The sequence below is a fragment of the Haemaphysalis longicornis genome, unplaced genomic scaffold (assembly GCF_048455015.1).
Source record: "Haemaphysalis longicornis isolate Haplotype H1 unplaced genomic scaffold, Haemaphysalis longicornis Haplotype H1 scaffold_2, whole genome shotgun sequence".
In the NCBI taxonomy this organism is placed as follows: domain Eukaryota; kingdom Metazoa; phylum Arthropoda; class Arachnida; order Ixodida; family Ixodidae; genus Haemaphysalis; species Haemaphysalis longicornis.
In genome coordinates, this window is record NW_027526295.1 from 227,357,914 (window position 1) to 227,385,436 (window position 27,523).

Genomic DNA, 27,523 nt, shown 5'->3' on the forward strand with positions numbered 1-27,523 from the left:
AATTTCTATATCGCTCCAGAGTTTATGTTCGCGCTCTATTTGTACAGTCAGCAACACATCCCAAAATTATTAAACTAAAAACTACACTTTTGTGAAAACAGCTTTCTTTCACAGATGGCACACGCGATCACTATACACAAACAGGATCAAACAGTGGTAATCTAACTCTGCAAGCTCACTCGAATCATAAACCAAGATAATTAAATCTTTCTTAAGCTGTTCTCGGCCGAGTTTTGTTTCATGCTGGATAGGCGTGATTACAGGGCGCATATAGTTCAAGCTCAGGTTTGTATTTCAATTAAATTGTAAAACTTGATCCGAACTGAAGTTTCAATGTTCCAACCAAAAAATTGGCGTCCCAAGTTCGCGACAATTTTTTTCCCACTTTGACAGAACAAATGGCCCCAGCAGCGTGAGTAGCGCTTTCCTGTTGCTCCATTACAAGAGAGTCCGATGCTTAGTATGTTATGAGTTCAGATCCCAGTTAGTGTACATGTTTTAGTCCGATACGTTTCTGTCCTGGCAGTTTGAAATTCCTGTTTTCAGAACAAACGGCCACAGTAGCGTGAGTAGCGCTTTCCTGTTGCTCCATTACAAGAGTCCGATGCTTAGTATGTTATGAGTTCAGATCCCAATTAGTGTATATGTTTTAGTCCGATACGTTTGTTTCCTGACAGTTTGAAATTCCTGTTTTCACGTTAAACAAGGCGATCACTTCCCCCTTTTTTCCACCAAGGAGGGTACGGCGGAAGTGTTTGTATGTAGGGTTCTGAAGGATAGACCATTACACCTGCTTCCCAGTCCAACCTCTCTTGTATTTTTTTACGTATTGTATACATTTACGCCGTTGTACTACTGCTGGGTTACGTTTTTTCAATTGTCCGCGAGCATATTTCACGTACTTCCGAGCGAGCTTGCGCTTGTGCAGAACCTAAACTGACGCGCAAATATTTTAGTGGAATGTGCTGGGAGCCCGAAAAACAGCATTTTCAGCCTATGCAGCCACAAATTGAAATAAAAACATTGTTTCGAACCATGTGCTACTATGGCGAAAACGGTAAGCATGGTTTTCTGGTACTACCGCATACAGCGGTGAGCACGAATCTTGGAGCTCTGGACGCTCGCTTTATACTTCCACCTTCCGGAATCCCATTTGTTCGTTTTTTGTCTTCTATTCCAGCCTAGCTGCAGTAGTGGAACCGAAAACGTACTAAACGGGATAAACTTTCCAACAAACGAATCCCAGGCCGCTGCGTACGTTTGGGGAGAACAGCCATGGAGGCAAATAATACCGGGTGCTTAAAGCCCGTCCCGCCGCACTCCTACTTTAAATATTCATGAAGAAATTTTAGAAACAGTGAGTAATACTTAGGGTACAGTTCCCGGCATCGGTCGAGGCCAGACCGAAACAATAAAACGACAAATTCAAATAAACTACGCGGCGTAAGCATCTTCTGTTACAGGGTCCCATTGCACGCAGCCCAAGCCTGTCCTGCGCGCCGAATGCGTACGTAATCTTCTCAGGGTCTGAATACGCGCTTTTATAAGGTACTCAAAAGCTGAACCTGTGAAATATTGAAAGCATGGTACGTTAGGAGGTAGTGCTATGGGTAATAGCCCGAGAGTAACATGCTTCATGCTTAAAGGGAGCGTTCTTTTACCGCTTGTTGAGAGATTTGGAACAAAAGATGAAAAAGTAAGCGCGTTTGCTTTACGCAAGAAAAAAATATTGCCGTGAACCATGCATTGGGTTTGTTTATTTGTGTTTTGCTTTTGCCGCCCGGCTGCGCCGGTCTGGGTGGGTTATCGGTGTTGTGTGTGCTAAGGGAAGCACGTGTTCCGTTCTTTCTTTCTGTGTCGCATGTGTTATCTTCTGATAAGGAGAGCGTTCCGAACTAACGTGAACAGCCTAGAATAATATTCGTTGATCTACAGTGTTCTGGATACAATTTGACTATTCCAGAAACCCTCGCGCCGAGTGATAAATTCCCGCTGAGCAGATGCCGCGGCATCTGCTCAGCGGGAATTTATCCTCAGTGGAAAAAGCCACCAGGGGGCCAACCCGAGCGAACGCGCAGCACATGGGCTCCTGGAAAAGTGCTCCAAAGCAACGAATAGGTCCACTGTTCACGAGAGAAAACTCGACGGCCACTTATATGAAGCTTTAAGGATCACCCCGATGCAAAGCTTACGGCTGTGAGTGAGTTTTTTGCTATTCCGCGGTACTTTCAAGATTCAAGGCGAGAGCCGCTTTGCTAACCCTAACATCGGCGCGGCCGACACCGGCACGAATACGAAGCGGTGGCGACAGCGGTGATGGCTGCAGGCGCGGCAGCTGTGCCCGTCGACGAACAAGATAACGAGATGGAAGCCCAGGAAAGACTAGAAGCCCCAAGTATACAAGAAGACAACGAAGGATGGATTGAGGCGGTCAGCAAGGCGACGCGCAGAAAGAACAGAGCAAGCCTGGACTCCACCGCGCAGCAACTGAACCAAACCGAACGTAAAACGAGCATTAGGCCGGGTGCCAACGCAGCAAAGCCAAGACCACCCCCTCTACCGAAAGAAGATTTCAAGATGGTAATTCGCCCCAAGGAAGGACTCGAACTGCGCAAGCAAAGCCCGGCACTCCTCGCGGAGAGCATTCTCTCGGCTGCCCAAGTCACGTGGATAGAAGCTGAGCTCCGAGTCCGGGTCGACCCGAGCCAGAACAGCCTAACTATAAGCACACCACATCAGCAAGCCGTCAGAGCCCTCAACCGCATCACGCAGCTAACCCTAAAAGGGAAAACCTACCCGGTAAGCCTATATGGACTTTCCCCGTACGACTCCTGCAGAGGCATAATACATAATATCCCTCAACATACTCAATGAAGGAAGTCCTCGAAGACCTCTGGCTCCCCGGTACTGAATTTCTAACATGTCGTCGTCTCGGAAGTACTTCCACGGTACTGATCACGATTCTAGGCAACAAGGTACCCTAAGTTACCCTTCTACGTATACTATAAAGGAGTGGAGACAAGGTGCTACTTATACAAGCAAACAATTCCTTACTGCCACAACTGCCATGAGACAGGCCACCGCACTGATGTTTGCCCAACACCTAATGCCAGTGCCTGCGCCAAGTGTGGAAGACGAAATCCAGAGCCGGACCACCCATGCTCCCCCAAATGCTCACTCTGTCAGGGCGAGCACTTGACAGCGAGCAAAGACTGCCCACGACGTTTCAAGGAGCCTTACTACCTTCGCCGGTAGAGTTGGGAGAAGGATGCCTGTGCCGAAAGCCCACCCTCTGGCAGCCGCGAAAGATCGCGCAGCAGAGGGTCCTCTCAAGGCAGGCGCTCCTCCAGGTCACGGTCGCGCTCCAAGTCCAGGGCCCCCACCGGCAGTAGCCAGTCAAAGCAGCGGGCGCCGACCACCTCGGGCAACCAAGAAACGCCGACTCCGCAGGTGAGCTGGTCTCAGATTCTCTGTACCACTGCTCATTCCCCCAAACCCACCTGCAATGAATGCACTAACCTACAAAAAGAAGTCACCTCTCTTAGAAGCGAAATTGCATCGCTCAAAGCAGCCATATCGCAACTGGCGCAGTCCAACACCTCAGCCCAGCACATGCAAGCAGGGGTAGAGAAAAAACGTAAAATCTCCGACGCGAGCAAAACAACCACTCCGAATCATGCTCCCACTCCTACACAAATTGGTGACGTCAGATCAGAGTGCAAGAAAGCCATCAAAAAAACATGCTCAAACTGTTAATGAGCAACTTGGTGCTCTCATTGCGCAGGTTAGCTCGCTCGCACAGATCATGGCACAGTGCCAGCAAACAAATACGCTCATACTGAACCGCCTTGACCACTTGGAAAGTCAATCAGCGCCGTCCCTCAGCCGGTCATGTGGGAAAGAAAAGCCGTACCAACGACTAACCACGACAGACACGGCAGACAAGGACCTCTCTACGTCCCTCCATGGGTAGGCAGGATGCAGGAACGTTCAAAGAACTCATAATCTGGCAATGGAATTGCAGGAGCATAAAAAACAAGATTGGCCTACTCCAGCAGTACATTGAATCAGTGTCCACTGCACCCTACGTCATTGCACTTCAAGAAACCAACGCACACGCTAGGCTTCCAGGATATATCACACATGAAGACTCAAAAGGGTTTAATTCTTGCACACTAATCAAGAAATCCATCACTGCCATACACCACGCCATAACACAAGCAGAACAAACTGGCATCCTCACCGAGCTCATCCCGAGGAAGGTACGCAAGGGGAAAAGCCTGTTTGTCCTCATTGTCTACTGCCGACCAAAAAATAAGCAAGATTGCATTGACCGCATAGTGCAACAAGCAACGACCACCGCGGGCTCCAATCCCCTCATTGTCCTTGGCGATTTCAACGCGGCCCACCTCATATGGGGATACCGATATGCGAACAAGAGAGGCAATGAGCTCCTCCGCTGCGTGGGTGAAGAGGGTTTGGTGCTACTTACGGACTGCAGTACGCCGACGCGAATGGGCAACAGCGTAACTCACGACACGTGCCCGGATTTGACTTTTACTAAAAACTAAAAACGTCAACCACGCCACTAAACGTCAACCACGCCACATGGGTGAACCTGGAGGAGAATCTAAGTAGTGACCAGTCAGTCGTTTCAACGACCCTTTACGGGGAAGAATATCGAGCACCCCTAGGCGAAGTTCGAATAACGAACTGGGACAAGTTCCGCGAGCGCAGGGCTGAGCTGCCTAGCTCCAAAATAGAGGACATCAACACCTGGACGCAAACGCTACGAGCTGATGTAAAAGCCACAACGCAACAGCTAAATACCACTACACAGGCTCCGCATATAGACACCAAACTACTCCACTTATGGGAAGCTCACCGGTCGCTCATCCGCAGATGGAAGAGGCAAAAGCACAATCGCAAACTCAAATTGTGAATTGCAGCCCTGACTCAGGACGCGGCCAAATACGCTGCTGAACTTTGCAAGAATAATTGGCTCACGATCTGCAACAGCCTCGGTGGTACTCTCACATCTAAGACGTGGCGACTACTCAGATATTTGATTGACCCTTCAAAAAGTAAACGCGAAACTGCGAAGACAATGAAAAACATTTTGCACACTTTCCCAGGCACCAAGGACGACCTCCTCAAAAAGCTTCAGCAAAGATACCTGCCTCTATCTCCGTCATACTCAGCTCCAGACTACTCGGGTGGTCCAAACCTCCACCTGGATACCGCCGGAATGGAAGACGGCTGAGGTTCATTTAATACCGAAACCAGGAAAGGAGCCAAGCGTCGAGAATCTCCGCCCAATTTCATTAACGTCCTGCATAGGAAAGCTACTCGAGCACGTCATCCTCGCTCGCCTACAACAATACCTAGAAGATACTTGCCAAATTCCTACATCCATCTACGGATTCAAACCAAGTCTCAGTGCCCAAGATATTCTTCTTCAGCTCAAAGAGGAAATCATGATGCAGGCCAATAATCACACGCCCAAAGCAATTCTCGCCCTCGATTTAAAAGGGGCGTTTGACGATGTAAATCATCAAATGATTCTGAACAATCTCAATAACCTCCACTGCGGAGCCAGGATATACAATTACATCAGGGATTTTCTTACAAACCGGCAAGCAGTCCTGAAGGTCGGTGACGCACAATCACCTCCCATTCAAGTTGTAGGTCGAGGCACGCCACAGGGCGCAGTTCTTTCCCCACTGCTATTTAACATCGCCCTCATCGGCCTTCCCAAACTATTAGATGCCATCCCTGACCTTCGACATGACCTGTATGCCGATGAAATAACGTTATGGACGGGCGCTGGGTCGGTAGGGGAAATGCAAGATCGTCTTCAGCAGGCTGCTGACATCGTGAAAGCTTATGCAGCCAAGTGTGGTTTATGCTGCTCTCCGCAGAAATCTGAGCTTCTCCTTGTCCGGAAACGCCAAAGTCGAAAACATCAAGACCCAGGCATCCAAATTACCCTTGACGAAGCTACGATCACGCCTTCCCCACACATAAAGATACTGGGGATGACCTTTCAAGAGGACTGCTCCAACTCTATACTTCTTCGGCACCTAACTCAAACAACAGGACAAATTTCTCACATGCTCCGCCGAATCACCACGAAGACTAGAGGGATGCAGGAAGCAGACACACTACGGCTTGTCCAAGCTTTCATCATCTCTCGCATCAATTACGCCATCCCGTATGCGATCTTCTCCAAAAGTGACGTAACCAAACTTGATACACTCATTCGGAAAGCATACAAACAAGCACTTGGTCTCCCCGTCAGCACGGCAACGGATAGACTTCTCAAACTGGGAGTACACAACACTGTGGAGGAGCTCATAGAGGCTCATTTGGTAAACCAGCACCACCGTCTAGCGACCACAAGAACAGGACGCCAACTGTTGGTCGCCTTGGATACAATACCCCAGTAGAACAAGGCAGTTCTTTCATGGACATACCCACAACCATAAGGCAAAACATCTATGTGGCTCCTATTCCACGGAATATGCACCCTCAGTTTCACCAAGGAAGACGTGTGGCGAGAGCACAGGCATTAGATATAGTCCATGGATCAAACCCCAAAACTGTGTACACGGACGCTGCCGACTACGCTCGCATGGATACGATGACAGCTGTCGTCACCACATGCACCGAGCATGTCGCCAGTGTCACACTTACTGGAATCAACACTACCCAAGCAGAAGAAGCAGCCATCGCTCTTGCCATTACTCACACTTCAGCCGATACAATCATCACTGATTCTCAAGCAGGATGCCGAAGCTACCTACGCGGAAGAATATCAAGACCAGCTGCAAGAATTCTTCTCCAGCGACCCCCTCAACACAAGATCAGTCTGGTTTGGGCACCTGCCCACTCGTCCCTTCGCGGCAATGTCATGGCCCACACGACAGCCCGAGAATTAGCCTACCGGGCACCGCGAGAAGACTGGCTTCAAACGACTCATCCCCTAGTAACATACCAAGGCATCACACAGCACTACAAGCTGAGTAGGCAAGAGTGTCCTCATGCCCACCCGTCACTCACCAAGGAACAGGAGCATAAACTCAGGCTTTTGCAGACAAACACGTTCCCACACCTATCTAAACTTCACGCCATCAACCCCACCCTCTACAGCGCCACATGCTCACACTGCGGTGAGATCTGTACCCTCTACCACATGGTCTGGGCCTGCCAGAAAAACCCAAATGTTCGCCCAATTCCCAACCCTTCTTATGAGCAGTGGGAGAGAGAACTGGCCAGCTCCAGCAGCGACACTCAGCTTCGGCTGGTGGAACGTGCGGAGAAGGCAGCAAGCTCCAACGGGATCCTGAAATGAGGAATCCGACCACGTGCTCCCCCCTTTTTTTCGCAAAATAAAGTTTACTCCCTCTCTCTCTCTTTATCCTCAGTCTACGCACGTCACTTTGTTGACTGCTGTTTCGCCGCCTGTGTATTCTTTGAGTTGTTAAGGGAGCACAAGTTCGCTCCAATAAACTTGTTTTTTCTTCAAGACAGCTGCGTCGTCTTTGGCTACGTGACAATATCCAGGGTGATAAAGCGATGATAACTTACTTACTGCGGTCAAGGTTGTTCGGTTAGCAGATTGAAGGTCCATATAAATTAAGGTGACCTATTTCCTCAGGATACACTGCTTGCCCGGTATGAACGATGTTCTTTTCGGGAAGCTAGATGCACAGATAAACGGGAACTTCACGCAGCTAAGTGTTACACTGTAGGCATGTTTCCGGGTATCTCAAGCACAGTTTATATTACTTTGTATTTATTTTTATGTGGCTTTGGGGTGCAGCTCGACAAGCTCGAAGCACACGGTGGTGCTTGTAATGTCCCATAGAGTTTGCGTTGTCGAGCTACCGAGTGTTTTTGTGTGCCTCTCCTCATATATCTGTTTCCAGACCGGTGAATTCAACGTCGCCCGCCACGGCGCGAGCAATTAACAAAAGTGAAAGACAGACGATCCTGGTGGTGTTCTCCGAGACCGACAAATTTTATCATGTGTTCTTGTACGGAATGTACAAAAGTGAGAGAGACAGATTTGAAGGTGTATTTCGGGGGTGTCCTATTTGATACCCTTTTAGAGTGCATGTCACGTGTTCCACACGCGCATAAAAAAATATCAGCAGTGGCATTAACGACCACGGTATTTTTGCTGCTGGACACGGGACGACTTGGGGCGATTTTGAATCCATCATTTGAATACGCTTCCAAGGAGGCACGCAAGGAAATCGTACTTGACACAAAAAGAAACGACGGGTTTTCGTCTTCATGTAACAATACGACCTTAGTCTAGTCAACCACACATCCAGGGACTACTTGTTATGGCTGGTGTATTGACATGGCCTTTCAGAGGGCTATCCCAGTCAGCGTGGAGTGTCTTGAAATCTTCCGCCGTAAGCACACGGTGGTGCTTGTAATGTCCCATAGAGTTTGCGTTGTCGAGCTACCGAATATTTTTGTGTGCCTCTCCTCCCGAAAGAATGAATGTTAATGTGGCGCGTTTGTGAACATGCCTACTCTGCTTTCACTCTTTCTGATCTTGTATCAACTTCTGGTCATATGCGACATTAAGTGCGGTTTGAATGTCCGCTATTATGCTGACCATTACAAACAAACAGAGACTGTAGACACCCTCTAAACAGTTTTTTTTTTTTAGGTTTAACGCGCCAACGCTACACAGGCTATGAGGCGCGCCGTGGTGGACGGCTCCGGATTAATTCTGACCACCTAGGAATTGCTAACGTCCTCTGAAATCTCGAACACGCTGGTGTCTTCGCTCTTAGCTTTGGTCAGAAAATCGGCCGCCGCGGCTGGGAATCAGGCCCACGTCCTCGGGCTCAGCAGCACAACGCCTTAGCCACTGAGTCATCGCAGCGGGTCCTCGAAACGCTGAAGCCTTGAACTGCATGACTTTAAAAGTTTGATGCAGCCACAAATAAGATTTAGACTAACTTCCAGCCTCATCAAGATTACACGCTTGAAAAGCTGACTCATAATAAGAAAGTAATAAAACCGCAGTTCGGCGTGTTTGATAATCTCTCCCTAAAGACACGTATTGTTTGGCTCTACCCAAATGCTTAGTCAGCTGACGGCTCAATGTTTGAAATGAAGCAGGTACAAGCAAGGGTTGCCTTCCTGGGAACTTAAACTTTATTTCTAAAGCTTGAAGCTGTTCTTCTCTACAGCAACTAGCTATTATGACTCCCTTCTTTCCCCCTCTCCCTCGTGGGCATTTTCGCTCTCCACGATAACTTTTTTCGCATTTGCGCCGCAGTCGTGAATGCATAAAAACCTCACAAGTTCTTTTTCAAGCCAGCCCTATTGCCAGAGCGAATCTCCCTAACATGTTCTGTGCTTTATTCGGTATAAATTAAAAACAATCCTATGGGATCATAAGAGACGCCCTAATGAAAAACCTTTTTTATTTTGTCTAGTTGCACCCGTACGGAGGGTGGCAGGGCGTCCCTAATTATTGTATGGCTTCGCTTGGCAGCATAAATCATGCAGTGTGGAGACGGTTCAGAAAGCACGTCCAAACCTGCTACCCGGGAAACTGTAACGTAGCGCGAAGGTAACGGAGTGTGCCGAAGAATAATGAAAGCCAGCATGCAGACAGAAATATTCTTGCCCGGCTGCCAGTATAGTCGCTTTAATAAGAGGGGCTTGCAAATCGCACTACGGGATCGCCAATGAGTAAAACAAGGTTTTGATCAAATAACCCTCCATATGCCTTGTCGATTGTCCGCAGGTTTGTAGAGCCAAAAAGCACCTCCCCAAACCTCAACTTCACCGGTAATCTATTAAGACGATGATACTACTAGTGGTCTTTGCGAAGGAGGACTTCCGTAAGCACTTACAGAACCGCACTCACTCGGGGTTTCTAAATAAACTAACTAGAAGCGGGAGTGAAGTGTGGCTGTGAAGCTGAATATCATCTGCTGCTCACGAATGACTATTCACTGTCTGTGAGGCGTATGCAGTGGGTTTATGCGCATTTATTACCTTCGTTCGCCATGCACCTTCCCCAATTTTCGCGAAAGACGTTCTCAACCGGCAACATTTTACTTCGAGACCCGTATGAATTAGTCTCCTCGCTTTAAAACTGGCGATATTAGTTGTGCGCAGTCTCGCACGGTAGCTAACCTTTTACTGTGAGTCGTTTCTTTGTTATTTTCCCTCGTTACGTTTACATATTAACTAATATTGTACAGACTCGTCATTTTATCGCTTACCACCTTGCCTTCTTATAATTATGATTATACTTTCAATAGCATTTTGTGTCATCTCTTTTAAACCCCTCTACTGCAGTTCCCCTCATTTTGTTTATTTTTTGTAACCACTCCACTCTTCAATGCCTCATGGCTCTAAGAGCATTATAACTAAAAAGAATTAATGAATATAAGGCCCACCCAACTGCCAGCCTGACCACGAATAGTCAACAAAAATTCCCCATTAGATTTATTTGCTGTACCGCTGAAGTACGTGTTCTTTCACCTCAGAGCGAAATTACCCTCGGTGAGTGCCATGACATCGTCCCCCACGAAGTGAAGGCTACATTTCGAGCGTGCAAGAAAACGGGCGCCGTTTTTTAGGCAGCAATTTAGACATGAATTTTTAAGTGCGAATGCACTTTATAAGCGACCCCAAACCATCCACCGCAGGCGGCGTTGGCGTCCGCAGTGCTCCTCTATATTTAAAAAAGAAACAGCATCCGGCGCCAGGTTTCGATCCGAGGATTTTGCGGCCGCAGCGCGACGCGCTACCGACCAAGCCACGGACGCGACGGTGATATCAGTGTTAGACGCGCCTTATATCTTTAACGCATTCAAACTACGTCGTCAGCGGCGTGCGTTGGCGACTCAGCGGCGTTATAGCGGCTTGATAACTGCGTGGTGTACACGTGATACTACAAACCCGATGGAAGAGATGGAAGAGAAGGCGGCGAGGCGGTGGGCTGCGGGGGCCGAGCGCAAGCGCCGCAAGCGGGCCGACAACCGTGCATTCGCACTTTCACATTCTCCCCCTCGGGGAAATGCGGGGGAATTTTTTCCTTCACGTCGTTCCAATGTTTTGGCCTCGCGCATTCACAAAATTGTCCGGGGTGAATCTTTTAACTGAAACTAAACGGATATGAGGCCCTACTTTCATCCTTGTGTTCTGCTTGTTTGTAGCAGAACAATGGAGCGAGGAAGTGACTAGCGGAGAGAACATGTGCGTGCGTGTGTGCTTGTCGCTTGTATGTGTGTATACATATTCCGTGTTCGTGTTTTTTTGTTATGTCAGAAGTGCTTCTTTCAACTATATTCGGTGTGGTAGGATCTAAAACAGGTTCCGAAAAGGGGGCGCCGAAAAACTTCGCATGAATGGCACCACCCTTGCGGGATTCTGGCGCGGCAGAGGGACTTAAGGTGCTAGGGCTTTGTTAAAAATGCATTGCGGTCATTTTTTTGCGCGAAACAATTGATCGTCAATTGCGTGTACACGTTGCGTCGCACAATTTCTATTTTTATTGCACCCAGTAGCACAAAAACAAGGAACATTTTGTAGGTAAACGTGAAGTACGTTTGTAAAATATTTTTCAATCTTCCTCGCATTCATCTGCCTCAGGACGGGAGTGGGTTCATAAAAAAGGCAGTACAAGCAGCAGCACTCCGGCACCATCCGGGTCGAAATACTGGCATCACCGGCTAATTGTACACGCCCTCTGAAAAGAAGATAGAAGCAAAAGAGAATGTCCACAAAGTAACTTGCCTGCACACCCCGATGTGTTCGCCATTTTTCTAAAATCAGTTGACTAGGACTATGGAAGAACGAACACGAAGCCCAAGCACGTCCAAAATTAGATAAAAGCATCGCAGGATGACCGTGTGTGCTGCTATGAATGACAGTGCAATGCCGGGGAGTACGATTACTTCTCCGTTGCTTGGATGTAAACTGTCACAATCGTTGTTTGAGTGATGGAGCCGCAGGAATACTCCCCTTAAAACGCGGTTTGCAAAGACCAAAAAAACTGGTGATGCACTTCACCGCATCCTTCATGACGGTCAGTAAACATGCCCTCGAATCTGTATAGACGGCAACTGGTGTGGGGCTACGGAGAACATGCATAAATCATGTTGATGTCGGAAGGAACCACAACTCCTGGTTTCTATTAAGTTCCCCAGATTTGCGGTTAAGGGACAGGATACAAAATTCTAAACGAGAAAGGGGACTCAATTTCTCCACACAACAATACACAATTGGGCAGAATACAAGTAAGAAGAAGTGCCATAAAAAATACGGGCATATTCGCTTATGGCATAATGAAAGGTCACATCAACAAAAGAGAATAAACCAGTCTCACCTACAAAATATACACCTACGAGTATTAGACGAAAAAAAAATTGGCTCTAATCCAAGCTGTGAAGGTGGGTGGAATGCAAAGCTTTAAACGACGCCCACAAGATTTGCCCATGCAGCGATACTTGAATTCTCACACCTGGCTCTACAAAGAGTGAAACCAGAGATACTGCCAGCCGTTACCTGGAATTCACGGGGGCGCCGTCCCGAACACAGCAGCGTCGGCCATGGCCGGGCTAGAGCGGCGTACGCCGCTGCTGTAGCCCCGCCGTGAGTCGGGAGAAAGAAAACGGAGAGGAGCGTCTTTCGAAGGGTGAGACAGTGGGACCTAGCCATCCTGATGTGCTGCCTTGGGGCTACACCACCGCGCGCCATTCGGAATGTGAGCATAGTGATTCCCATTTATACCGATTTAAGCTAGTTACTTCAGTACGTTTGAGAATTGCGAGAAAGCTGAGGGAACTTTTATAATCGCTATTTACCACAACCAGTTGCTCCTTTCGCCTTTTGTATTACCTATTAAAACACAACCGAATTGGCATTCACCAATTTAGAAAACGAAGTCCCATTCGTGGCAAGCAGTGCGCAAAAGTTAGCGTTTCTCTAGCGGCCAAATGTCTGTATGCAGTTTGTACATTTTGTTTCCTCGCCCTACAAACCAATCCTTAACGTATCTTTGACGTACGACCACTTAATTCCGTCGGGTGCGTGTTACCCAGGAGGTGCTGTCGGACAAGTTAATAAAGCCGTGCGAAGGAAGAGCGCAATGGACGCCAAGCTTAGCCAAAACAGGCCCAAAACAACTTACCGCCAATGCTCCCGCCCGCGGGCAGGCACCTCCGCGCGGGGCGGGGAACGCTAGGTAAGTTCGCCGCGTCATCTAGAGTGTGCTCCGTTAATGAAACACTTCAAACCCCCCCACCTCCGAACACCGCCGCCTCCACCGCGTTGGGAGTTTATTGCCCCGCAGGCCGCGAAAGAACCGTTGGCTGGTAGAGGTAGAAAAGTTTGCTTTAAAATCGCATTAAAATGTGAACAATTGACGATGGTTTAAGATGACGCAACAATATTTGCTTCTAGTCCTTAGAGCAGGCCTAGTGAAGTCCTTGTGTGTTACCCGGTACCGGAGATCGACGGCCGCCTCGAAGCTCCGGGTGAATTTTCTGAGTGGGAGTTCCAAACATTTCATGGACACAAGGGAACGCCAGGTGGCGTTAGAGCAGCCTAGATGGAACTCGCCTCGGCTCCAGAAACGTTTGAGTTTTTTTGGTGAAATCTTTTCGGTGACCAACTACAACCATCGGACTGCATACCTAAAGTTATCAGGTAATCCCCGGAACCAAACATCGGGCCGTAAGTCGACTTTTACCGGTTTTATGCCCACTTGAAATTTAGAGGCGAATGTTAGGCTTAGCAACGACCACGCCAGCCCCACCTCTGTAGATGGCCGGTAGGCCGCTCGATGAGGCCGCTGGCCATGCGACCCACCTGTCTCTAGGCCCCTCCGAAGACGAAGCAATGGAAATGCATGACGTTCACGAAGATCCTCCGCCAGATGAAAAAGATGACAATGCCCACATCCCATGGATAGAAGTTACAAGCCGGTCGCATCGCCACAAGATGCAGCATCTCCCTACTACGACGCCCCTAAAACCGGCCCTCCGCCAAGGCCACGTGTCACGCAAGCCGAAAACCCTACCGCTACCCGTTGACGACTACAAGCTTGCAATCCGTCCACGAAACGGCCTCCAGCTGAACAAGGTGAGCCCTATGGACCTCATGAAGGCTATAGCACGCGAAGCCAATCTCCAATGTGGCATAGCAGAGATAAAGATCCGCATCGATGAAGAACAGAACGTTCTCATAGTAAGCACTCTATCGCCGGAGACCGCTGTAGCGCTTAACTCCATCATGAAACTCGCGATTGATAATAACACCTTCGATGTTTCGTCCTACGGCGTTTCTCCAGGCAACTCATGCAAAGGCGTTATCCACAACATCGGCCTGAATTACACCCCCAAGGAAGTCCAAGACGCCATTGTGGCCCCGAACCACGAACCTCTCACCTGCAGAAGGATGGGAAACACCGGCACCTTTCTGCTCCCGTTCAAAGGCAAGAAGGTACCGTTCGGCATCTATGTCGCTGGAGTTATAACGAGATGCTACCTGTACAAGCGCACGGTAGCATACTGCTACATTTGCCACCAAGTAGGCCACTGTTGCGACCGGGCGGGGGCACCCGATCCGATCTCCGTGGCCTCCGACATACGAGTGGTAGCGTGTATGATGCGAGCGGCCAGCCGCTGTTGCAGCCGTGAAGAAGTCCAGAAGCCGTAGGCTAACGTAACTGTTTACTTCATAGCGAGAGGTGAGCCGAAGCCAAAGAACAATGCCCCGACGGGCGAGGTTACAATACAGGACTCGAGCAGAGCGACAACATCGATTCGCTGCTCTAACAGGAATGAGTTACAACGCTTGGGAGCTCTATTTATACCCAAAAGCGATAACGGTCAAACGCAACACGTGGGAACACGCACTACACTCTTTCCAGAGTTCGTAAGCTGTTCATAGCCTCGGGCACGTTGAGTCCGAGAGAGGGGAGAGAGGAGGACTCCGTTGCGATCACCGGGGCCTGCCTCTGTGTCCTTGAAGAGCGTGGAGACGAGCCGTGCAGGCAGCCGCCGAAGTTCAGCCGCCGCAGGCAGCCGCCGAATGCGCAGAGAGCGAAGCGTCTGACGAGGCTTTGTCGCAACTTGTGGCCGACATGATTGCGCCTGTTTTCGAAGGAGCACGAGTGGCTTCGCCGCACAGCCGAGGAGTGATGCGGGGAAGTACTGCGGCGCTGGCCCATTCGTAACAGCTTCTCCGCCGGGGGTCCGAGATCCCGATGGATAAGGGTCTGCAACCGTTGTCCGGAGGGATGCTGTCGAAGTGAAGTGTTCGGCAGACGCTCGACTCCAGGCCTTGGCTGTACGACACCGTGCTGGAGCTTCACTGGGCGGGTCACTGGACGAGTAGTGGCTCCCCAAGAACGTCTCTGGCTTGCTCAGGCAAGCAACAGAACAACACAGGAAGACACAACCGCATCGCCGGCAAGCGCGAAGACAAATCAACACTGAAGATCTACCAGGCTTTTAGTAGCGATAAAATACGCTAATAACTAACTACTGTAGTTATATTTTTGCCCAGCAGTACTTTAGACAACTGACAAACCTGAAAGGTGACATTTCGCTTGATTGGAAATGTCCCACACAAAAAGAAATGTAATCGGAAAGGGCGAAACCTGCTCCAGGAAAAACAATGAAATTGAGAAAGTCAGGCGTCTACAGGCCATTTCTCGCGCTAAGAGCTGCGATTCGAGCTCTCATCATTGCTCCGAGCTTTCCCCAATTTGTATCGCACTTTAGGTGCACCCGTTCTCTGAAAGAGACTGCTGCGACCGCGTGAAAGGACATCGGTCGTCTTGTTCGACAAAGGTCGAGCGCGCGGAGGAGCGAACGAGATTTTCCAGCGTTCGAACGTAAGGCGCGCACTCCTTCCTGGAGGCGGCGTTCCCTTGGCGCGAAGCGAGCTCACAGCTTTGCCCCTGGGCGTGCCCGCACTGAAACATGCGCCACAAGCACGCGCGGAAGTTTTCCCTCTATCCTTCTTGCTCGCCTTTTCGCGAACGCGTTCGGCAAGCGAACATCGGAACGTGTTTACGTTCTCTCCTCTAGGCTGATCGGTTCCCGACTTCGGCTCAGCCGCAGTCGACACCGCAACCTCAACTAGCTCCGCCGATGTTGGCCTATCATCGGGAGCATCAGCTTGGAGTGAAAAGGGCACGACGTGCTCATTAGGCACCTGGTAGCTTTGAGCAGTCACTACCTCGTTGTCCCTAGCGCTTTCGGCGACAGCCTCAGCAAGCGAACACCGAAGGGTGTTTTCGTTCTGTTTTGCGGCTGTCAAGGCTACGCTAGATCCAAGCTGCCCTGTCTCAGATGGCTCAGCCGCCCGCGACACCTGAATCTCTGCGTGCTCGGCTGGCCGTTGCTCGAGGTCAGCTACCTGAGCTGGTGGCAGAACGGAATCGGCTTGCTCAGTGGCGAGATCGTCATGACTCCCAACTGAGCTGTGCAAACCGCTCGCTGCCTCGGCAGCAGGCTTTGCCACCACGTCGCTCGATTCTGCACTACCGTACGAAAGAACCTCTGTTTCAGCGGACTCGTGCGGTCTCTCGGTAACCTCATCGGTTACGCATTCCTCCTGAGCTGGTGGCAGGACGGAATCGGCTTGCTCAGTGGCGAGATCGTCATTTCTCCCAACTGAACCGTGCAAACCGTTCGCTGCCTCGGATGCAGGCTTTGCCACCACATCGCTCGTTTCTGCACTACCGTCCGAAGGAACAACCTCCGTTTCAGCGGAGTCGTGTTGCCTTTCGGTAGCCTCATGGTTTCCGCACTCCCGCGAAACGTCGCTATCTCGCGAAGTGTTCACGCTCAAGTCGGTAGCCGTTGCCGTTCCCAAGGCCTCCCGCGAATTTGAACCGTCCGAACACTCTGCCGATATCTCCAAAACAAACGCCGACACATTATCGCATTCAGTGGACACGCACTGCCCTCTGCCGCCTCTGCCGACAGTCTGAGCTAATGCGCCGTCGTTATCTCTCTCAGCAACCTTGACGCGCTGCGGGGCTGCAACGGTCACCTCCGACTCGCGCTCCCGAGCGTCTGCTACTGGCAGCTGCTACGACAGCTGCCGTCTGCTACGGTGCTTTCCTCGACAACGAGGTCTTTTTCGAGCAACAATTCCAACTCTAGCTTCACTTCTTCCTGCTCGAGTTGAATTTCGTACTCTAGGTTCTTGTCCTCCCATTGGAGTCTCTCTCCCTCGAGCTCCTTTCTTCGCGAATCGTTCCTGCTTTCAACCGCCGCCTTCGCTCCGAGTCCGCGAGCCTTCGAGCGCGTCAGCGCGAACACTATTCGCCGCGAGCTCGACATGTAGGTGGCGACAGCGTCGCGCTGCTAGTGTGGATGCTCCGCTGAGCGGCCCGTAAGAATGCACACTGTGGGCGGGCTTCGTGCCTTTTTATCGCCGTATGCGCGCACGAAAGGTGCAAACAAGAGTGGTATGCTGTAGTTCAGTTCCTCAACGTTCAATGTATAGCATGGAAGTGGCAGTCAGTTTTCATTACTACGCCAAAAAAAGCGACGACTCATCGGGAATCTCAGAATGGCCGTAATTGTGACAGTGAACTTGTACGCTGTGGCTCGTAGCAAGCTCGATCTTTCCAGACTATGGCTTTGAGCCTTCAATAAAAGCATAAATAGAAACAAATCAGAAAGCCTCGATCTCTGAAATTCAGTTTACAACGGCAATCTCAATCGCTTTCACTGGTAGCATGACGCAATCTTGCATTTGTGGGATGCCCTGAAAAGGCAACACTACTTAACTGCCCGCAATTCTTTCTAAGAGCTTGCGATATTTTTTGTGTGTTCAAAAGGCAACATAAGATTACTGAATTTTGATCAGTGCAGATATATAAATGTAACCGCTCTAAGGGGTCTTCTAAATGAAATTTTAGCGACTCTGAAGGAAGGTTTGATGAATAACGGTTTCGGATCACTTATTTACAGCTTTCGTCGCAAGTGAACTTGCGAATTGAATTGTCAACGCACGCAGTACAATCAACATCTCATGTTTAGCTAGGTTTTCGCAAAGTGACTAGCAGGTTTACAGTGTGCAAACCAAGCTTCTGGGACCTCACAGTGAGCACAAATTTTCTGTTACGGCTGCTCTGTTGACCATTTCCGTTCCTTTTAAAATCTAACAGGTGCCTGCAACGGCGAGATGTGCTTGCATTCTTGCGTATAAGGTCGCTTACGAACCCTAAAGATGGCAATAAATGACGTTGCGCTGTTGCAGATGTAGTAAAACATTTCCTTTTTATTTCTCGTTGCGAATCAGCGCAACGAGTTCCCGGTAACTACTTTGTTTTGTAAACTGAATATCGCCTTTGTCTTGGCATTTACTTGAGGATTGGTTAAAAAATAAAATTCGGTGCATTTCGTTTTTTTTTTTCGGGAAAGAAGGGGGGGGGGGGGGGGGGCGGGGTCCTGCCAACGTTGCAAGAGCAGCGAGAAGAGAATGCATGTAACGCGAAAAGCCAAACTATGGTTATCAGTATTACTTACAATCGAAACTACACTAGGGGTCGTCGTGTTCTGTAGCGGTGAAAAAGCAGTAAAGCAGTATTTTAACACGTATTTTCAAAACTGATTAACCCCCCTTTGGTCCGAGATTGTCCAGGAATTGTGGCTCGCCTCTTTCAAAATTGTATTGAAAGCAAGCATTGTGGGAAAAAATTAAAAAAAAAAAAAACAGTGAGTCATGGCACACACCTCTCACGCATGTGGGCAACAACGGGCATTATATTACGCGTTTTCTCTTTCTTTAAACTTAGGTCCACCTTAAGAGGTTAAGACGTGACCATATTAGGCATTTGGTTATGCTGAGTGAGACACGTTTCTGGACAAGGTGATTCATGTCGGTATATGAAAATGACACACGGAATGCCACATGACAAACGCAAACTCACAGATGCTTAATTTTACCGAAACATCTCCCCTAAATACTCTTGCGCATCCATAGAAACGTATTTTAAATAATACGTAAAATTAGCAACTCGATACAGTTGAATAAATGTTTATTCCTCCTCCTTAGTATAAACAACGACTGTCCAAGAATGGTATTTATTTTAGAAAAAGGCACGGGAACGACACGATCACACAGGCGCTTACGGGTGTAAAATACGTGTCCGGTAATGTATGGGCGATAGCGCACGGGTCGTGTGCAGTGTAAATGTTTTTGTTTGTTTCTTCTTTATATGAGGACGCAGCGCAATTTTACAAGGGTGTGGAATTTGCACGCGCATGCACAGGTCTTGTCGCTTCTTACCCGTTTCGCGTACTAAACTTTTAACCTTTAAATAATCACCACGCCACCTTCAAAAAGCACCCTTCGACGTTCCCGAAACGGCAGACGACTGCACTCAACAATAAGAAAAGTGCAATGTGTGGAAGCAATATGTTTACAACACGTTTCACACTCGAGCGGTGACCACGGCGAAGATGTTTCGTGGAATTAAACCAGCGCATTAACCCGCAACGGCCGCTGATTATTGCGTTTCTAGAAGAAATGCGCAAGTAGAGGTAACTATGTCATTGCTTACTGCCAAACGAGCACACATATTGGTTGTTTTGTCGTGTGCAGCACGCGTCTTGCGCCGCACGCAACGTGAAAAAGCAGACGACGCGAGAGCGCCATCCACACTAGGAGCGGTTCGTCCCGCCGCCGCCAGGGGCCGACTGTGTTCGCGCTCGGGGCGAATCCCTTCCCCGAAAACGAGTCCCCTTTCGCGCAGCAGCTGATCGGACCTGTTCGAGAAAAGATACGGATACTGTGCCGGAAGGCTGGCAGAGACAGCGGCCTCGGTTTCGAGCTTTCCGAAGGGACCATCGATGGTTATCCTGGCGATCGGAAGACACACGCTTTGCGCTTCTACGGCCTGCTTTATCCACGCGTGATCGCCCGTGAATTGGTGCGGTTCGACGTAGGACGGGTGGACCACGTCCATTGTTGCCGCGGAATCGCGAAGCACTCGGCACGGTTTGCCGTTAACTGCAAGCTCGCGTACGTAGGGCTCTAAAAGTTGTCTGCTCTCCTCATCCTGGTGTACTATGTGAAAGACAAGCTTGCCCTTTTTGCAACTAACTGCGAAATGCCCTGTCTCGCCACAATTGTAGCACGCGGACTGCTTGCGCGCTTCGAAAGCCTTTTTTCGGCGCTGTGCCTCTGCGTTTGCGCTCTTTTCGTTTTCCGAGCCCGTTTCATTATTCGCGGATTCGGTCACTTTTGCTCCGCTCTTTTCGTAGGGAGCTCTGCCTTTCGGCCCTAACTTATCAGGCCTCGGCCTGAACTCTTTTTGGCCGTCTTTCGGCCCCTGCGCACCTCGACGTGCGATGAACTCGTCGGCTAGTTGAGCTGCCTTATCCACAGTATTTACCCCTGGCCTATCTTGCACCCAGAGTCTCAGGTTTTCAGGTAGGCGGCGGTAAAACTGCTCAAGACCGAAGCACTCAACAACCTTGTCGTGCTCTCCGAAGGCCTTTGCCTCTTTGAGCCACTCTTCCATGTTTGCCCTCAGCTTGTAGGCGAACTCAGAGTACGACTCGCCCCTGGCTTTCTCGGCTTCACGGAACTTCTGGCGAAACGCCTCTGCTGACAGCCTGTACTTACGCAGGAGGCTAGACTTGACTTTCTCATAGTCCTCCGCCTCCTCCTTTGGCAAGCGGGCCATCACGTCGGATGCCTCACCTGGCAAAAGCGTAAGCAGCTTTTGCGGCCATGAGTCTCGGCTAAACTGGGCCCTCTCACACGTACGCTCGAAGTTGACCAAAAAAAGACCGATGTCTTCTCCTACCTTGTAGGGTCGCATTAGGTCACACATTCGCAACGTAGGTCGCTCAGTCGCCGCAGACTGTACGCTTGGCGCGCTGCTGTCACTCTCACGCCTAGATCGAGATGCCTCGATGTCAAGACGTTTCATTTCCAGCTCATGCTGTCGTTCCCGTTCTCGTTCCTGTTTCTTCTCCTCGCGTTCCTCTTTCCGCTTTCTTTCCTCGCGTTCCTCACGCTGGCGCTCAGCCTCCGCCTCGGCGGCTTGACGTTTCGCGGTCTCCCTGCCATTGACCAGCTCAATGCATTCCGACAGCTCCTCATCGTCAGCCCCGACAGCGAGTATAGCCTGTATCAGCTCTGGCTTTCTCAGTGCGTCCGTAACATCCAAGCGCAACTCTTTTGCAAGCTCCAACAACTGCGGTTTTTTCAACGCCTTCAAATTCATGGCCGGTCTAGAGTACTGCTTTCCCACTGCTCCAAAAATGTTTTGCGCGAATAACCCACGCAACAAAAACACACGCCCTACCAACTATCCTCAGAAGCCTGGTAAAACTCAGTGAAGACAAGTCCCGCACTCACCCTTGACCGCCGTGAATTCTGCGAAGTCCGAAGCCGCCTTGACGTCCGTGGTGTTGGGTCTCGCACCGCCGGCCTCAGGTGTTACGAAGTTGCCATCCGACCGCTGCCAACCAGTTGTTGCGACCGTGAAGGCCGACTGCAGCCGGGAAGATGTCCAGAGCCGATAGGCCAACGTAACTGTTTACTTCATAGCGAGAGGTGAGCCGAAGCCAAAGAACAATGCCCCGACGGGCGAGATTACAATACAGGACTCGAGCAGAGCGACAACATCGATTCGCTGCTCTAACAGGAATGAGTTACAACGCTTGGGAGCTCTATTTATACCCAAAAGCGATAACGGTCAAACGCAACACGTGGGAACACGCACTACACTCTTTCCAGAGTTCGTAAGCTGTTCATAGCCTCGGGCACGTTGAGTCCGAGAGAGGGGAGAGAGGAGGACTCCGTTGCGATCACCGGGGCCTGCCTCTGTGTCCTTGAAGAGCGTGGAGACGAGTTGTGCAGGCAGCCGCCGAAGTTCAGCCGCCGCAGGCAGCCGCCGAATGCGCAGAGAGCGAAGCGTCTGACGAGGCTTTGTCGCAACTTGTTGCCGACATGATTGCGCCTGTTTTCGAAGGAGCACGAGTGGCTTCGCCGCACAGCTGAGGAGTGATGCGGGGAAGTACTGCGGCGCTGGCCCATTCGTAACACCACAGAGCCGACGTGTGTCCCAACCCCCCGAAAACGCCCAAGTGCAAGACATGCGGATCCCCGTTTGCAAGCAACCGACATGAGGGACACCCAAAGTGCCTTCTCTGCAATGGCGCCCACACCACAACGTTCAAGGCGTGCCCACAGCGGTTCCTGCCCCCGGTGAATCGGCGAAAGCAAGTGGGGAATAGCCAGTCACATCGTTAGGGCCACTCCAGGTTCCCGTCCCCACGATCGAGGAGCAACCAGGACCACTCCTGTTCTAGATCCCAAACACGGAGATGCGGCTCCAGAGGACCAGGTAGGAGTTCGAGTGGCTGCAGGCTGCGCACGGAGTCCAAGACACGTGCCTCCTCCCGAGGCCGTTCCTCAAGCGCCACGAGAGGAAACCGAGAATGCTCGCAAAACTCCCATACATCGCTGCATCAGCTGAGCTGGGTCAGGATTGTCTATCCGAATAACTCGCACACACCAACAGAGAAACGTTTGCTAGAAGAAAATGCAATGCTTAGTGCTGAGATAGCAGCCATGCGCGCAGACATGGCGGCAATGAAGGAAGAGTTAAACAACTACCGGAAAGCGTCCAACTGTGTAAAGACACAAATACCCTCCCCAGAACCGCGCAAGCGGACCGTGACCATACCGCCACAAGAAGGCCGAAAATCCCCACAGCCGAATAACCTATTGCAGTCAGACAATACCTCAAACATTATCTTCCCGCAGTACGCAATAGAAGAGCAGGCACAGGGGGACGTGGCGCGTGCTCTTAACGCCCTGCAAGCATCCCAAAGTGCACAAAGCCTTCACATTATGGAAACACTGAAACAAATAACTTCCCACCTTACAAGGCTAGAGGGGGGGGGGGGAGGGGGGGTTCAGGTTCTCGAGGAAGCCGACTTCAATACCCGCACCAGGAAGACCACCAGAACCGATAACACCAACCCCACATGTCTGTCCTCACCCATAAATCAAGATGGACCTTCATCCACCTAATAATAAATTGTTTCAAGGGCAAGGAATAACTATGTGGCAGTGGAACTGCAGAGGTTTCCAGAACAAATATGGATCACTCTCCCAATACATCGCCTCATCCACGACTATTATAGCCCTGCAAGAAACTAATACACCAGTTCGCGTGCCAGGATACATAACGTACGATGCAGGCACAGACAAAAGCCTACACACTCTGGTGAGCAAACAATACGTGGCGATTCAATACCCACTTAAACAGTCCGCAGCAATTGGCATTCTAATTGAAATTATACCACAAGCCCACAAGAAGGCCCGCTCGCTGTACATTTTGAATGTGTATTGCAGGCCTAAACACTCCCCACTTATTCTTCAGTAAGTACTGGAACAAGCGACACTCAAAGCAGCCAACAACCCGCTTGTCATTACAGGGGATTTCAACGCTGCTCACCCTCTATGGTGTTACGCATACACCAACTCAAAAGTCACTAGATTGCACTCGCTGATAGAATGCCAAGACCTCACGATTGTCACGGACCACAGTAGGCCTACACGCATTGGCACAAGCGTCACTCGAGACATAGCCCCCGATCTGACTTTTACAAAAAACGTTCCTCAAGTTTATTGGATACACAGGGGCGAATATCAATACAGCGATCACGCCATTATATATACCACTGTGATAGGATCGGACTACAAAGCAGTAATAGGTCGGGCTCGTCTCACGGACTGGACGAAGCTCAGAGAGGAACGGAGCAATCGCTCACCTGCCCAAGATACCCAAGTTGAAATGTCTTTACAGGACTGGATCAAACAACTCCATCAGGATTTCCTAGAACATACCAAAATAATAAAGACAAACACAGCCACACCGTGCATTGACTCTCATTCATGCACATCTGGGAAGCGAGGACAAGTTTGCAGCGGAGATGGAAGCGGCAGATACATAATCGAAGACTCAGAAAACGGATCGCACAGCTAACACAACAAGCTGCCAAGTACGCCAACTCTCTCTGTAGGGAAAACTGGCTTTCTCTATGCGGCCGCCTACGTGTCACCCTCACCACTGCAAAAACATGGAAGCTCCTCCGTTACTTGATAAACTCCTCATCTAGCAAAACAGAGTCCCAACACAACATGGCTAAAATCATACACCAATTTCCTGGAGACATGGAAGACCTGCTCACAGCCCTCAAGAACAGGTATCTCCAGACACACCCAACAGAACGTCTACCACCATATTCAGGAGCACCAAACCCGGCGCTTGACGAAGACATCCAACTGCACGAGGTCACTGCAGCCATACAGACTTTGAGAAGACACACAGCTCCAGGAATGGACCACATCTCTAATAGGATGCCTGTCAACCTTGACGACCCGTCGCTCTCAGAGCTCACCAATTGCTTCAACAATATCTGGAAGTCAGGAACAATACCTGAGGAATGAAAAACCATGGAAGTTCGGCTGATCCCAAAACCAGGAAAACCACTCAGTATAAAGAACCTCCGGCCCATATCACATCTCTCTCTTAGTGCGTAGGAAAACCCCTGGAGCACATCATGCTCAAAAGACTACAACCCTTTCTGGAAGATACGAGAAAACTGCCCCCAGAAATGGTGGGTTTTCGACCCCATTTATCAACGCAGGATGTACAGCTCCAGCTCAAAGAAGAAGCGATGAGACCCGCAACCAGTAAGTAAGGTTAATTAAGACTAATTAAGTAATTAAGATTAATAAATACATGTTAAAACAACGAGATAGATATTAATAATCGCACACCGCCGTCGAGGCATTACTTTGCGTTCGGTGGGGTAGAGTTTCGAACGTCCAACACACAGCATGTGCTTAGCACGGGCAAGTACCGCCATCCCGCGGAGCCTGACGTAACCAGTGATGGCGCACTCACATGGTTGCCTGCATGCGTGCCTCACCAGTGAATACAACCTGTATCTCCGTCATTCTGAGTCAGAGGAGGCGGAAATTACCTCGTAGCTAAGAAGCACGAATTGCGTGTATAGCAGGCATCGTCTGGTTTACAAAGAATGGTGAGGTCTTTCGGTTTTGGCACGAAAGCACTTATACCCTCTCGTCCTGAATTTTGTGTATGTAAGATGAAGCTTTAGAATCGCCGTGATGGTTTCTAAGTAGGCCCAGTGAACTGCTAGCGGTGTAGCAAGAGGAGAGGTATATATGCGACAGCCTGGCGATAGCCCTAACGTTACGCTTTGCAGACTAGCTTGGTCAAATACTACCCACAGCTAGGAGCACAACGGGTTTGACGCTGCTTTGGCAGGTCGTTAGGACTAACGTTATGTCGGCCAAACGTGAAGCCTAAACATAGGCCTAACAAAGGCGATTGGCCGAAGCTCTTAGTCATACCGTAACGGAGGGAAAAAGGGTAAAATCAAAACCGATGATGATCAATCAATCAATCAATCATTTATTTGCGTGCCCAGGAACAGCCGGGGGGGCCTTTGTGCTGGCGCACGGAAACAGAAACACACGAAACATAATGTACACATCTCTCAAACACAAAAAAAAACGAAAGGATAGCCTATGTTGAAGTTACGGAATGAAAGTCATTTAAGTGCATGAACTCAAGGACAAAAGACAAATGCAGAATGAGAGAAGTTGGCAGTTACGCCAATACAAACTCACAGACATGTTTGCGAAACAGAGTAGGGCAATCATTAAATATATCAAGGTAATCCGAGTACCGATTGTACGTGCATTGCAGTCGGAACACAGGGCACAAGACACGCAGACAATTGGGGTTGCAAAAGGTATCATGTTTCCTGGTCCACTTTTGCGGCACATAAAGACGAACATGTTGTAGCAGCTCACCACAAGACACTATGCCGTGCATAATTTTAAAGAGGAAGAGAATATCAGCCTTGTTCCGCCTGGAAGTTAAGCATGATAGCGTCAATGAAGAGGGCGATCCAGGGTTATAATTACTACTATCGCCAAAGCGATGGTTGAAGATAGATATGAACTTATTTTGGACCCTTTCTACAAGCTTACGGTTTGTTTTGCTCGTGCTGTTCTAGACAACAGATGCATATTCAAGCTGAGGACGACATATAGTTTTGTAGAGCTTGAGAAGAGAAAACGGCTCCTTGAACTCCTTGGACACGCGACAGACAACGCCAAGAGATCGAAGAGCTCTACGAGTAAATACCTGAATATGTGGAGAGAAGCTCAGTATACTGTCGAAAGTGACGCCTAGGTCATTAACCTCTACCACACGTGGGAGTAATTCACCGTTGATGTTATAGGGAAACAAGATGTTGTCAGTCTTTCTTGTGTATGTCATTACCTTAGTTTTAGATGTATTAATGAGGAGTTTGTTGCATGAGCACCAATGCGAGAAGGATGAGACTGCTCTCTGGAGAGCGGAACATCTGGCAGGATGAGGAGGATAATAATAATAATAATCAATCAATCAATCAATCAATCAATCAATCAATCATGTTTATTTACGTGCCCAGGAACAGCCAGAGGCCTGAGTGCTGGCGCACGGATAGTTATATGAAAACAAAATACAAGAAACATATTGCAAAAAACAAACAAGCGACAAGACACACACATATTGAAGTAGCGAAAATTACAAAAATAAAGCACAGGCGGAGCCTGGGTACAGGTAAAAAAGAAAAAAGAAGATGCCTTTGTGGCTCAGCTTATTGTAATGAATACACAACAAGCAGAGAACAAAGTTTGACAGTAAGACGACAAAAACAATGACAAGAGTATAGAGACAAATGATAAGAGAAGCATGATAAGTAAACAGTTTCAAAAACAGGCAACTATATTGGTTAAACAGAACCGCAGAGAAACCAAATTTCAGCAATAAAAAAAAAAGAAAAACGAACGATAGAGATATCATAGATGTTTAACATACTGTGTTCAACAGCGCAGTACGGTAAATTGTAAAGGAGCTTTGAAAGATGTCAAGGCGTTCAGAGAAGCGGTTGTAGCAATTCTAATAATAATAATCAATCAATCAATCAATCAATCAATCTTTATTTTTGGTGCCCAGGAACAACCCTAGGGTCTTGGTACTGGTACACCATATACAAGCATTCATAAAAACAAACAAAAATCAAGACAACACAACACAGAAAACCATATATATGAATAATAATAATAATAATAATAATAATAATCAATCAATCAATCAATCAATCAATCAATCAATCATGTTTATTTACGTGCCCAGGAACAGCCAGAGGCCTGGGTGCTGGCGCACGGATAGTTACATGAAAACAAAATACAAGAAACATATTGAAAGAAACAAACAAGCGACAACACACACACAAATTGAAGTAGCGAAAATTACAGAAATAAAGCACAGGCGGAGCCTGGGTACAGGTAAAAAAGAAAAAGAAGATGCCTTTGTGGCTCAGCTTATTGTAATGAATACACAACAAGCAGAGAACAAAGTTTAACAGTAAGACGACAAGAACAATGACAA

General features: G+C 49.0%; 1 protein-coding gene across 1 annotated transcript; it reads right to left on the reverse strand.

The window, feature by feature from the left end:
• Nucleotides 1-14,346: 14,346 nt before the first annotated feature.
• LOC144168536 (uncharacterized) lies at nt 14,347-21,256 on the reverse strand. Its single transcript, XM_077697499.1, has 3 exons — nt 19,738-21,256; nt 17,178-17,329; nt 14,347-14,538 (listed from the first exon to the last, which is right to left on the reverse strand). The coding sequence occupies exons 1-3, from the start codon at nt 21,254-21,256 to the stop codon at nt 14,347-14,349; spliced, it is 1,863 nt and encodes a 620-aa protein (XP_077553625.1).
• Between the last annotated feature and the right edge of the window lie 6,267 nt (nt 21,257-27,523).

Coding starts and splice junctions, on each gene's coding strand:
- LOC144168536 (XM_077697499.1), bottom strand. CDS start 21,256: ATGAATTTGAAGGCGTTGAAAAAACCGCAGTTGTTGGAGCTTGCAAAA. Junction 17,330..19,737: donor CGTTTTCGGGGAAGGGATTC/GCCCCGAGCGCG, acceptor CGCGGCGAATAG/TGTTCGCGCTGACGCGCTCG. Junction 14,539..17,177: donor TTCAACTCGAGCAGGAAGAA/GTGAAGCTAGAG, acceptor GCGCTTGTACAG/GTAGCATCTCGTTATAACTC.